Source organism: Pithys albifrons, chromosome 6, assembly GCF_047495875.1.
Source record: "Pithys albifrons albifrons isolate INPA30051 chromosome 6, PitAlb_v1, whole genome shotgun sequence".
Taxonomy (NCBI): Eukaryota; Metazoa; Chordata; class Aves; order Passeriformes; family Thamnophilidae; genus Pithys; species Pithys albifrons.
In genome coordinates, this window is record NC_092463.1 from 45812819 (window position 1) to 45825962 (window position 13144).

Genomic DNA, 13144 nt, shown 5'->3' on the forward strand with positions numbered 1-13144 from the left:
CCATATACTAGAGTTTCCAGAATCTTGAGATTTATACTGAAAATGCTGACTAGGAAGTAACTTTCCTAAGATGTACCCAGGTTATTTGTCCCCTAAGTTACGTGTGCAGATAAATTTTGTTAATAATTTTTAACATTCTGAATTTTGAATCTTTTATAACTGGTTTAGTGAAAAGGTAGATTCAATAACTAACCTTGGCAATTAACATTAGTATGTATACAATGCTGATGCTCCCACAAGCACGGTGGGAATGATGATATGCCTTGGGTTTAATTTATTTTTCCTATTTTTTAAAAGTTTATTTAAACTTAACAATTCCTGAGAAACAGTGACTATTCACTTGCCTGCAGGAAGAATGGGAAAGAGGCATTGGCAGTGTGGCCTTGACAGGCCGTGATTTCAACTACTACATTAAATCCTACATATATTAAGGCAGTGGAGACATGTAAAGCCAATGCACTACTGCTTGCATGCAATCATCCTCAAATAGTGATGCATCACTGTCTCCCAGAAAGGTTGGAATCATTGTGAAGGCAGTAATTTTGCTGAGATACTTGTTGATTCAAATAATTTTCTATCTTAATAGGATATAGATAGGTTTCACAAAAAGATTTAGAACTAAATCAGTGTTTGAATGGCAAATGATACAGTGGCAGACCTCAATTCAGGTATAGTGAGTTTTATGACATGAGTTTCATTTTGATCAAAAATCCATTCAAACAGCAAATCAGGAATAGGTCACCTTAATAAACAGAAAATACTACAGTTACTAAATTATTATTAATAAAACTCCACAATATTTTTCCCCCATGAAGGGTATTACTTACTTCACAGAATATTCTGAGTTGGAAGGGACCCAGAAGGATCATCAAGTCCAGCTCTTAAGTGAATGGCCCATAGAGGGATCTAACCCACACCCTTAGTGTTATTAGCACCATGCTCTATCCAACTAATCTCAGGGTTTGGTAATACTTATTTGAAGCAAAATTCACCCATTTGTTTGTCAAGTGCATTAGGCAAACCATCTGTCCAGGGCATAAGAGTACATACTAGGAGAAGAACTCATTGGGAATAGTCCTGATGAGAAGAACTTGAGGCTTCTCATGGATGAAAAGCTGGACATGAGCCAACGGGCGTGCTCGCAGACCAGAAAGGCAATTGTATCCTGGGCTTCATCAACACAGTTGAGACCAGGAGGTCGAGGGAGGTGGTTCTCTCCCTCTATTCTGCCCTCGTGAGACCCCACCAGGAGTAGTGTCCAGCTCTGGGGCCCCTAACATATGAAGGACATGGACCTGTTGGGGCAAGGCGAGAGGAGGGCTACAAAAATGATAAGAGTGCTTGAGCACCTCTTCTATGAAGAGAGGCTGAGAGAGCTGGAGTTTTTCAGCTTGCAGAAGAGAAGGTTAAACTTAAAGGGGGTTTATGAAAAAGAGGGAGAAACATTTTACACAGGCAGTCAGTGATAGGACAAGAAGGAACACTTTTAAAGTAAATGAGGAAAGATTTATATCAGATGTTAGGAACAAATTATTTGCTGCGAGAGTGGCGAGGCACAGGAATAGGTTGACCAGAGAAGCTCTGGATGCCCCATCCCTGTGAGTCTTCAAGACAGGTTGGATGGGGCCCTGAGCAACCTGATTTAGAGGGTGGAATTGACACATGGCAAGGGGGTTGGAATAAGATGGTCTTTAAGGACCCTTCCAACCCAAACCATTCTGTGATTCAATGATGTCTCTTAAAAACAGCAGAAGTAGCTGACAGAGTGTGAAGCCACTTTGCTAGGTGAACTGCTACCAGGCATTGTGCATAGATCTTATTTGTCTCTTTTGAACAGTCTGAAAGGATGTCTTAGACACACCTTGCTATATCAATGCCTGAAACTGCTAACTCATCTGACTCTTAAAACTACTTGCTCTGGAAGGAGGGGAGATATTGGGATACCTCCCAATACAGAAATCCATTCAAGACACCAAGCCAGTAAGTTAGAAAGCTAAAGACAAGCTTTTATCAGTCATGTTGCCATGACCATAACTGTGGATATATTTGTACACATTAGGGGTAGAAAAAAGGTGTTAATACATTGCCTTGAAACTGCTGTGAGTCAACAGTAACATGATGGTGACTGGTGTTGATAAAATGGCTTGACCTGAACACTATGAGTAATAAGCTTAGATAGATGACTGACATTGTTAAGAAATTCAGTGTAGGTCTGAAAAAAAATGTTTCTAAGGGTGTTTCAAAAATTAGGGAAATACTCTTGCTCATAAAGGGCATTTTCTTAGATGGATTGTTCAGCTGAAGTAACAATTGCAAGGCCAGACTCAGTGAGGGATTGCTAAATGGTAACAAGTTTCCTGTTTTTATGGTAACAGCTTTCATAGAATGCTCTGGTCCTTTGTGCTGTTGCTCACCTCTAACCCAACAGAATAACATTTGCACAAGGGCACTTTTCTTATGATTAATAATAATGTTTCTTTCAGCTGAAATAATTCTATATGTGAAATCATACCTGCTATCTGAAATTGAAGCAAAAGATGCACTAACATTGTTGATGAAAAACCAGACTGGGACTTTGGAGAAAAGTTCTCTAGCTGTTCTATTTACAGCTACATTGCTTTCTCTCTGTTTCCCTGCCTATGAGGTTGAGATAAAATCACTCACTCCCAGTGGGCTACAAAAATCATTAATTACTATTTGCTGCTGTCAGCATGCTTGTCAGTTCCCTTCTTCCTCACTAGTTAGGACTATTTTTACTCTGTTAAATAATATTATATCTAGACTTCAAAATTTTAAGTTCTGTAGTAACTTAAACACATTAAGCCTGATTTCAGCTGTGCTGAATGTGGTGATGAAACCCAACAGATAAGGCAGTAACTCCCTCTAGCCCATGTTATAATATTTATGTGAAATCCATAAAACACAAGAAGAAGAAACACTACACAGAACAAAATTTCATCAGAGACACCCTGTATTTCTGAAGTGATACACTGAGGAATTGTAAGATGTGAAATCTCTTTAAAAAAAAAATTCAAGTCCTTCTTCTACAGTAGTCACAAGAATTCAGCAGATTACAAGCAGAAGGAATACATCTCAGACATATGTTGATGTCAAAATGTTTTAACGCTTAAGGTGCTGTAGGATATAGTGAGGGCAGACCACTGCATTTTGTTACTAAAACTCACCGTGAGCTTTGAAGATGTGGATGTGTATCATCAAGTAGATGCTATCAAAAAACACTTTTGTGGGTTACTAGTGGATACAAGCCTTGCTGGACCCAAGACTTTCAATGCTGTGTTTATGTTATATTTATAAAATAGGATCGTGACAACATAGAAGCATTAGAAGAAAATAACATTGTCTATACTTTATGTTGGAGGGTAGCCTAGTCAGGTAGAGAGTTTGTTTAATTTTTTCCTCCATTGCTCAGCAAAGGAAATTAATTAAAGAATTTATTCATTTGAAAATGCAAAATTTTGGATAGAAATTCTACTGTTCTTTAAGGGCACTGTTGCAACCTTTTATCAGTATTGCATTGTTCTGTATGTAATATATTGTTTACTCTACACTAATTTGCAATAGGCCTGATCCTCACTGGCATGTATATAAGTAATAATAGTTGTTAAAAATACAAAAGGAGAAGAAAAAAAAAGATCTCCAGCCCCAGAAATATATACAAATTGCCTGTTATATGAAATAACTGGATTAAAATGTACTCTCATCAATCAATTAACAGAAAACAAATTCAGATTCAGTCACTGGTCTTAACAATCTCCAAGTCACAGGATATGCCTACTCCTGGAAAACTGGACAACTGGGTTTTTCTCTAATCCTCAGCAACTGATAGAGACAGAAAATACTAGCACTTATGCCTGGCATGCCTTGGAAAAAAAACCAAAATAACTGCTCATCTTACCTTTCTATGATGCTCTAAGATTGGTCCTGCTTCATTGTTTAGAAAAACAGTCCATGCTGTGCTCTGTTCAATGTGAACTTAAACAACATCACTGCTAGATAATGTGTGAGACTTGGCAGGTCAAAGAGATGTTGAGAAAATAAAACAAAACTACTGTAATCTTTTCCCACCCAACAAGCCACCAGGAAATAAAGCCATAAGAAAAAAAAATAAAAATGTAATGAATAGGACTGACTTAATAGAAATGTCAGGAGACACAAAAGTCATCACACACACTCACAGAACAGCTCTGCAACACTTTACACCACAACAGTAACCAAATGGATCCAGGGTTTTTTGATGCAAGCCACAAAAGCAGGAAAGAAACGAGGCAATCACCATGGGAATGTTTCTCACATGCTCAAAATATCTGCCTGTTACTATTTTAATACAGGAATTGCTAACTGGATAACTGCATGTCTAAAACCTTAGCTGGGCCCATTCAGTGATGAACTGGAACTACAGTGTATCTCTTCTCAGTAGGCTGTAAAATGACTTTGCTACTTTCTGGAAAGGAGTTTAAAAGTTTAGAGCTCAATATGCAATCTCAAAAAAGGTATTTTTATTTTTGAGAAGAGTTTTTTCTCCTCACAAGAAGATGAACTTACTCTTAATGAAATCACTGTATGGTGTTGCCCTAGTAGCCTGATTTTGAACACAATTACACTCTGCTACACAGCACAGTAGGCTGAAATAAATAAAAAAACTATGCATGAGTATTTTCTTGACATCTGTGTCTTCTCTGAGACGTGTCTCTTGAAAGAAGAATATGGTCTCTACATTTCCTTTTGCCTGAGAATGCCTAAGATGATGAGCACAAGTTTTACTGGCTCAAATGTGAACAACTTTCTATCACAAACACAGGGTGACAAGAGTCTATCAGATTTACTGGACTGTTTCAATCAGATGTGCCAGAGAGATGGGGATGTAATAGTGAGGTAAACAGTAAATAAGTGAAAACCAGAAAAAGTTGTTAAAAAGAAGATGTGGACATTTGAAAAATATACCTGGGTATTACCTGGTTACGCATAGTGGCAGCACAGTGATACTCAAGCTTCTCTGGACTTGTAAGGTTCTGGCCACATAGCCTTCTAGCATTGTGACCATGTAGGTGCTACATCATTTCATGTCTCTCAGCATTTTGCTTTCCAGAAGTATCAAGCCTTTATATACAAATACATCCAAAATCTCAAGAAGACAGTTGGTAGTCATCACTAGAAAGTATTGGTTCAAGTAGAAGAGAAACCTGACTAAATTTAAGACACCTTCTTCAGTTAATTTTTAAATAGATTTTGAAGTTCTTGAACCTAAAGAAGTTTTGACAGTAGGACAAAATCTGTAAGTCAGTTCTTATTTGCCAGACACCTTCAAACATCCCTAATCATAAAAAGATAAGCCTTGAATAAGAACTTTTTAAGGAAACTCTACTCACATTTGCTTTTTTCTAAACAGGACCCAATTACTATTTAGCCAAAAATAGCTGCCAGTCTTCACTATGTGTATAGGTAGCAAGTACACATGTAAACAGGATAATTTTGTCAGAGCAATAAAGTAAGTTTTATCTGATTATCATAGCACTCTTACTTGAAAAATTGATTTAAATAAAATATGCATCATTTCACTTCCATGTTCTAAGTGTTCCTATATACCAGCAATGTAATATATATAAAAGATATATAGGAACAGAGAACAAACCCCTACATTTATAAATATGAAGACTCATTAGACAAAGAAGGGGGTTTTTTTCCTACACTTACATTCCCCTGTGAATGATGAAAAAGGGAAAGGACATTTAAATTAATGGAAGACACTTAATCAAGCAGGAGGATGAAAAATAGGGAAGTGAGTGAAAGGAAAGCTATGTGTTTAAGCCTCACCCCCAGTGTCTTCTATATGTATGAATCATGTTTCTTTATAATTGGGAAACACTACTTTCCCTTGAACCTGCCCAGTTAACTACTCTGTATTGCTTGTGTGTAAGTTTTATTCAGAGCACCAGGATGGAGGTGGGAAGACCTGGCTGTCCTTAGCAGTGACAGACTGTAACAATACCTCAGTCTCCTCATTTAGTGATAGGGACCCGTCATCTTGTAAGATGTGAGTTAGCCGGTGGCAAAGGGTGGGTAATTCACTACCATCACACTCACCCCTGCAGCACTATTGGACTACTGCATTTACATGCTGCAGAAAGAGCATCCTCCAGCCTGCTTGGTCTGTTTTGAATAGACATGTGGGCGCCCTCTGGAAACAGCTGCAGCCACGCTGCTCTGGCACCCCTGTTACCAATACATTGATGATAAGCCTCCCTGGTGGCAAGATAGGTTATGCCAGAGAAACTGGCAAATTAAGTCTGGTGCTTGACTTTTAGACCCAGTTTGGATGACAACTTGCTTGCTGCCTGGGCTCAGCTCACCCACATCTGCCCACAGGGTTCTCGGTGGCCATGGAACATACACCAAGCTTCAGTTCACCTCTCACTTCTGTATGGGAATCCTGCAAGAAACTATTCATTACAACTACCCACACATACCACACCCTGCTTCTTTACAGACACCTATCCATTAACAAAAATAACAATAAAAAAGCCCCCTAGGGAAATATACTTCTGAGAACCTGTTTTGCTAACTTGCTGTCACTGTGAGACATACATAATTAATAAAAGCAACTTTTTTTTACTATTATATGTTCTGTCAAAGACAACATCTTATTTACAAAAGCAGGTATTTAGTAAAACAGACACTAATTGTGTAGTTGACGATTGCAAGCTAATGCCCTTTTCCTAGGCAGCTGTCAATCTGTACCCTGGCAATCTCTTTTATAGCTGTCTCACGTTGCTTTTGGAACAGTAAGTATCACTAACACAGAGATGGAAGCTTTACCACAGCTGCTGTGTGTCTGACTTTTTTCCCTTTTTTTTTTCTTCCCCAAAAATACAACACAGTCTCCTAAAACTTCCGGCTACTGAGCTTGGACAGTCATCAACAGAACAGAGAAAATAGTGAAGCAATGTATTTTTTAAACTCCAAATAAAATTTGGGTCTTCTCTGTTTTTTACTTTGATTTGGCATACCATGCTTGTGCTGCCATATTAGTAATTGCTAAAACTCTAGATTATTCTTCAACCTCTTTTGGTCTTTTTTGTTGTTTTTGTTTGTTTGATTGTTTGTTTTTCTGTTTCACAGTATGATAATTGAAGGTTATTGTATTGAAATAAGATTGTTGGATTATATAATGTTGCTAGTGTTGTCATGCAGAGGAACTGGAAAGTTCCAAAGTCAGTGCTTACAAAAGAAAGTTCAATTATGTTCTTAATTGAAGACACAGACTCAAAAAATGACTGTAGGTTTCGTTAGGCAGGAAACAGTCATGGAGGTTTGAACTTTAAATTGCAATTAGCTGAACTTTCAGTCTGACTGGAAAGATTCTCCAAGGAAAACCCCTCTTTCTCTCCGTTTCCATTTCACATTGCTGCCTGCAGACTCATTCATATCATGAGCTGCTCTGCCGTCCCTTGGGCGGGGGCAGCTCCAGCAGCCGCGGCAAGGGAGGAAAATCACAGCCAGCTGCTACTGATATTACCGCTGATGGACTGTGCGGCGGCTTGTGATTTAGGGAGGAGGAAACTGATAAACATTCAGGGCTGACACAATTTTCTCTGCCACCACTATTAGCAGTGCCCATAATGGCCACTGATAATTAGAGTCCCTGATAGCTTTGAAATTATTATTACCCCTCTGAGAGTGAGAGACAACTGTGTGTTTACAGCTGGTCTAGTCTGGAAAACAATTAGCAGTTACACCAAACTACAGTGATTGATAACCCACAGAGAATGGTTCAAGCCACCAAGTATATCACAAAGAAACCCTGACAGGTAAAAAGGCAGAGTGAAGTAGACTGCAGATGTCAGTTTTACTTGGTAGCAACTTGGAAGTCTGAAATTCTCTAGTTTAAGAACCCAGTTTAATGCTGAAAAATTAAATTTGATAAAGTATGCTCTCAGATACCAGCTGATGCTAAAATTCCACTACAATGTTGTATTGTTTTAAAAGTAGGCAAGATTACTGTGGTGTGTCATGTTTGTTTCACGACTATCCTCTTTATGAATTTATATTTCACAGACAACTATGTACATTTAGCTTTGATCTTGGAAAAAGCAGTTTTGGAGGAGAGTTCTGCAGAACTCCCTCCCTTGCTCTCTCACATAGCATTCTCTTGGAAAAAGAAAAAAAAAACCCAAACAACAAAACCAAAACCCAAAAACCCCTCAAACCAAACAACAATTTAGAAATAACAGAACACATGTCATATCATCTTCTATCTTGACTGTATTTTCAAATGTTTATCCATTTGATCTGAAATAGAAATGTGATGCAAGAAGACCAGAAAGCAGACAGAGAAGCCTTTTTACAGCATCTTTAGAATTCCAAACAACTTTTAAGTTCTTGGATTGATTTACCTTCATGATATTAAAGAAGCTCTACATTGCTTTTTCTCTGCTTCTCTACAGCATACTGGTTTTACTACCAGTCAACTACATTCAGAATTAAAATTATCACATCTTTTCAACAAGTATTTTAGCTGTAATAAACTCATAGTGCTTATCTGCCTATTATCATCTCAAGATATTCTGCTGGCACATTCTTGATAAAGTAGAACCTCATATATTTACAGGTCATAGATATATAACTACAATATTCATGCTGTCTTCAAGTCAGGCCTATAAAAGTCACGGAAACTGTTCTGGAAAGAAAGATACACCATGTATGGATGAACATTTCATTTAACCTTGGCTAGAACTACTAGTGGGTTTAAAAGCATTTACTTTAAAAAGTTCTTCCTCAATTGTATAATGGTATCTGTCCTCATTAAGGCTTTTCTCTGACTTCCTGTTTTCAAGGTAGTGGCTCTTCATTATGGTGAAAAACATTGTGGTGAAGAATACCAATAACTAAAGAATCGTCAAACATTTCTTCAAAGGCTGCAAGACAATGCTCTGCCATGGTTTGTTGGCTCTGCGTGTCAGAGTATTTCAGGGGCAGCTATATAACCCTTCCACTAAACAAAGATGGAAAGTTCAAGTGAATGCCAAAAAACTCTAGTTACTTTGTAGCTTTGGGAAAATAGCCAAGATACACACTGTAAGGACTGAGTGAAAATAAACCAGCACAAAGAGCTTCTTCAAACTGCTTTATTTACAAATTTACAGGATAGATACATAAACCAAGAGGCAGGCAGGTCTCTTTCTGTCTCAGAGCCTTACCTTGTTTTAGGACTCTGGAAACCTCTCCAGTGCTAATAGCTAAGCTCCTCCCTCCTAGCAGTAGACTCATTCTCTCTTTTTCCATTTCATCATTACTACTACTGCTTCAGTTCCAGCTCCTTTCAGTTTGGGGGGCAAAAATCTAGGATTTGCTTTGTGTTAACTGAGGAACACTTTGGGAGAAACATTTTTAGAAATACATAATACTCACAGGGAAAAATCTACCCCAGAAACATTCACCAAGATGTCAGCATCTATATCCTCACAGATCCAGACTTCTTAGACAACAAAAGTCACATCAATACCAAGAGTACACCTGGCTCACATATCAGTGACAGTATGGTCACAACAGCCCAGAACTCAGGATGAATACATTTTCTGCTTTCTCTATATCTGATTTTTCCTTCTGTAATCGTGTTAGCAGTAATTCCAGGTCCCCTTTAATTTCATTAAATTCTGTACTAAAATAATCAAAATTTCAATTCAGGAGTTTCCCAACAGCAATGACCATTAGTCTGTGATACACAGTAAAATCACTGGCTTAAAAGAGAAAACACCACCATCAACTGCTGATTTGAAGTCATTGCTGACTACAAAGTCATGCTGGAATGTAGCTCATACCAACTAAAATATATTGTAGCTACAGTCTAATACCTTACTGAGCCATTAAAGAAACTTCCCTATGGGGCATATGTGAAGTTTGACATACTTTCTGTAACTATGCAGAGGTCTAGATTATGGGACTTTGTTATGTCGCACTTTAAAAGTGCATTAATCCCAGAGTCAGGGAATGCTCTGGTTCACTTGGACACTCCGGACAGCTAATAAAATAAAAATCTGTTGAGCAGTTGGTTAACAAATATTTATAATACTTATATAGTGCACAGACTTGGACCAAGACAAGGTTTTAAACACACCTCTGACATACTTCATTTATCTGCAGTAGCCCTGTCCTTTCTCTTATGGCTTTGTCTATACATCTGATCTTAGCAAGAGCACTTTGGTACAATGAACACACAATTTTAGAAAGAAAAGTAATGAGGGTGCTTCAGGTATCACAGATGCACTGGGAACTTGTTCACTCTGACACACCCATTCACAGCCCAGTAGTGCTGCAACCATTATAGAAGTATCCACTGCTGCTCAAACAAATTAGTATATATATACCATACACACACACAGCCCTTGGGTAACAGTGGCCAAGAAAAATGTATTTTTTTAGACTCCTGGAACTGATGAGTAGAAAAATAATGTAGAAGTGCAATTGTTATCCCTAACCACAAAATGCCTTGAGGCAGTTGCAGTCACAGTGAGAGTCTGTTAGAAGTATGGTCATTTCCCTAAAACAGGGTTGAGCTTGCACCATGTGAAATTTCAAAAGCTTTTTGTGCTTTTGGACAGAGAATTTTTATTTTTTTCTCTGTATTATCATTTCATTTTTAAATACAAATATTTGAAGTCCATAACCAAGCCACAGTCTGTTTGTTAAACAACTGAATTTTGTGGTCACTTCTAAACCCCTTTGTTCCAAAATATCAGTCAACTGCAAAGAAACCTTGGAAAGTCAGAAACAAGCATGTTTAGCATAAAAGCTCCCACATTTCAGTCCCAGATCGCTGCAGTTTTGCTTCTGTTCAGCTGTGTCCCAATGCAGTGCGTATTAGCTGCTGGTTCAGCTCATGTAAACTCAAGAACGCAGTTGCTGTACGCTGAAGAGGTGGGGGGTCACCCCCATCCCATCTCCCCCCCCCCCCTTTTCCTCTGCAGCTGGAAACAGAGCTGCGAGAGCAAACTAAGTGTGCAACAGCAGTCACATTGTCTAAATGAGCTTTATCAGAGCCATTCTAAATTCTGTAATGCAGCTCTGTTCTTAGTTTAAACTTCACTTGAATGATCTACAATTTACTTTTTATAGATCTGGAATTGCCCTTTACAAGCAATGCCCAGCTTTCTGTGAGTGTACAGACCAGCATAACCAAGATTACAGTTCTAAAGCATTTCTGATAACACTTAAAAATAATAAAACTATATAATGCAAGAAAGCTGCTGTTAGCTATCTAGCAGAAGAGCACTTGCTGTCTGAAGCATAAACTTAACAATCAGAAGTGTTTCCATTCATAAAAAAAACTTACGTGTTTCTGTTAGACAAAGCTTCAGCAAACATAATCCAAAAGCTGTCCATAAGGAGAAGCTGGCCATTGTTTTCTTGGAACTGTTTTCAAAATCCAAAGATCCTTGCAAGTTGCAGGAAGAAAAAAAGCCCCGTCCTCGACGCTTGTTAAGCCTGCAGTCAATGAGTCTGAAGTCTGCTGCACTTTTTATTCTAATTCAAAGGAATCCAGTAATGACATAACTGGGAGGGAGAGCTCCATCAAAAGTCACACCCATATTGCAACAAAAGTTACCCAGCAGTAGGAGAAGGGGGGGTGGGAGGGGGTGGGAGGGGAACTAGTACTGACTAAGCAGCCACACTTGAGTTTTAAAGCGGCACTAAACCTCTTCTTGCACAAGTACAGTCAAAAATTATACTTACTGTGCTTGCAGGAAAAATTGTGTAATCTCTCCTGAGTTAGCTCAGAAATGCACTGTTTGTTATAAGCTTTCCCTCCTTTGTTTTAGAATCTCTTCATTATTGCAAAAAAAACCAGTAGAGATTCTGAACTCCAGCAAAGCATTTGTAACAGCCTAGATGTCGCCCCAAAGTATTTTGCTTGCTTAGTCCCACCTCACCATTTTCTCCTATTTTGCAGTTCAGTTTAGGGCAAGTAAAATGCCTGTTCTGCAGTGAAACTTTCTGCAATGTTTTTGTTCATTGCTGGAGGATAACCTCATGCAGAAGGTAAGTTGAGGCAGTTTAGTCTCCCACAGCCTGTTCTACCCGTGGCTTCTCTGCACAGGCTGCTCCAACAAGAGTGGTAAATAATGTCAGTGTCAGCAGTGATGCTGAGGATTAAGGCTGATATTTTATTGTACTGATGGTATGAGGCACAGAAGAAATTATTCCTCCTATTCCCAATTCACAAAGGAGAGGAACAGGATGAAAACATACGACATCTTTGATGTTCAGACCATATCTCAGTTCCTGAGGGAGGTGTTCATTGCAGTGTGGGGTTTTGTGTGACTCTAGATGCCACATGAAGTCCCTTGTGAAAACCTCAAGGCCTCTGCAGAAAAGCAGAAGGGGTGCCTTAGTGATTTCCCATGGTGCACTAACCTCTCTTCAAAGCTGCAGAATTGTGGCAGTGGTTTGTGTGCCATGGAATGTGGGGTTCGTCAGGGATCACCAAAGCCAGTACTTCTCACCTTCAACAAGCAATGTGTGGCAATGACTGAAAGCCATTAATGCCCTGATTTGAGTTTTACCTGCCAAATTTGGAATGAATACTCTTCTATCAGATTACCATTTTGTCATCTTCCCACTTGAAAGAATTTTCTCATTAATTTTTAATCTCTGTGAACACAAACAATGGAAAAGTACAGATAGGTCTTTCCAGCCACAGGAACAAGAAGTTCACACAAAGAGGTTTTCAGGACTCTGCCTTTTCTTTGACTTGTGACTTAGAGATGGCTGGGTATCCTTTCCTCAACCGGCCAAATTTTTAGTAACAGGTTCCAACAGGCTTTTCTTACAGGTCTAAAATATCTGATGGGACAAAGTTAAAGTGAAAAATCTTTCCTTAAAACACAGGGGATCTGTTTATCAAGAAGCTAACAACTTTGAAATTACAGACAAAACCCCTTTTCTTTAGTTAATATACTGCTTTTTCTTTTGAAAGAAATGGCTTCAAAAGCAATTTAAAAGCAATCTCCTATACACATTACTGTCTATATTAATGAAAAGAGAAATATTTCTGTGAATTCCTGTACATTTATATCTATAAATATTTTGGCATCGAAATACATGAGTGAAGTTCAGTGGGATTTCAAAT

At 38.4% G+C, this 13144-nt stretch overlaps 1 protein-coding gene across 14 annotated transcripts in view; it reads right to left on the minus strand.

The window, feature by feature from the left end:
• The window catches only part of CD44 (CD44 molecule (IN blood group)), a 55739-nt gene extending 44129 nt beyond the window's left edge, over positions 1–11610 (minus strand). For all 14 annotated transcript variants that reach the window (XM_071558680.1, XM_071558678.1, XM_071558677.1 and 11 more), the window contains exon 1: positions 11348–11610. In XM_071558680.1, the coding sequence (XP_071414781.1) occupies positions 11348–11414 (67 nt within the window). In that variant the 5' untranslated portion in view covers positions 11415–11610. The remainder of the gene's footprint in view (positions 1–11347) is intronic.
• Between the last annotated feature and the right edge of the window lie 1534 nt (positions 11611–13144).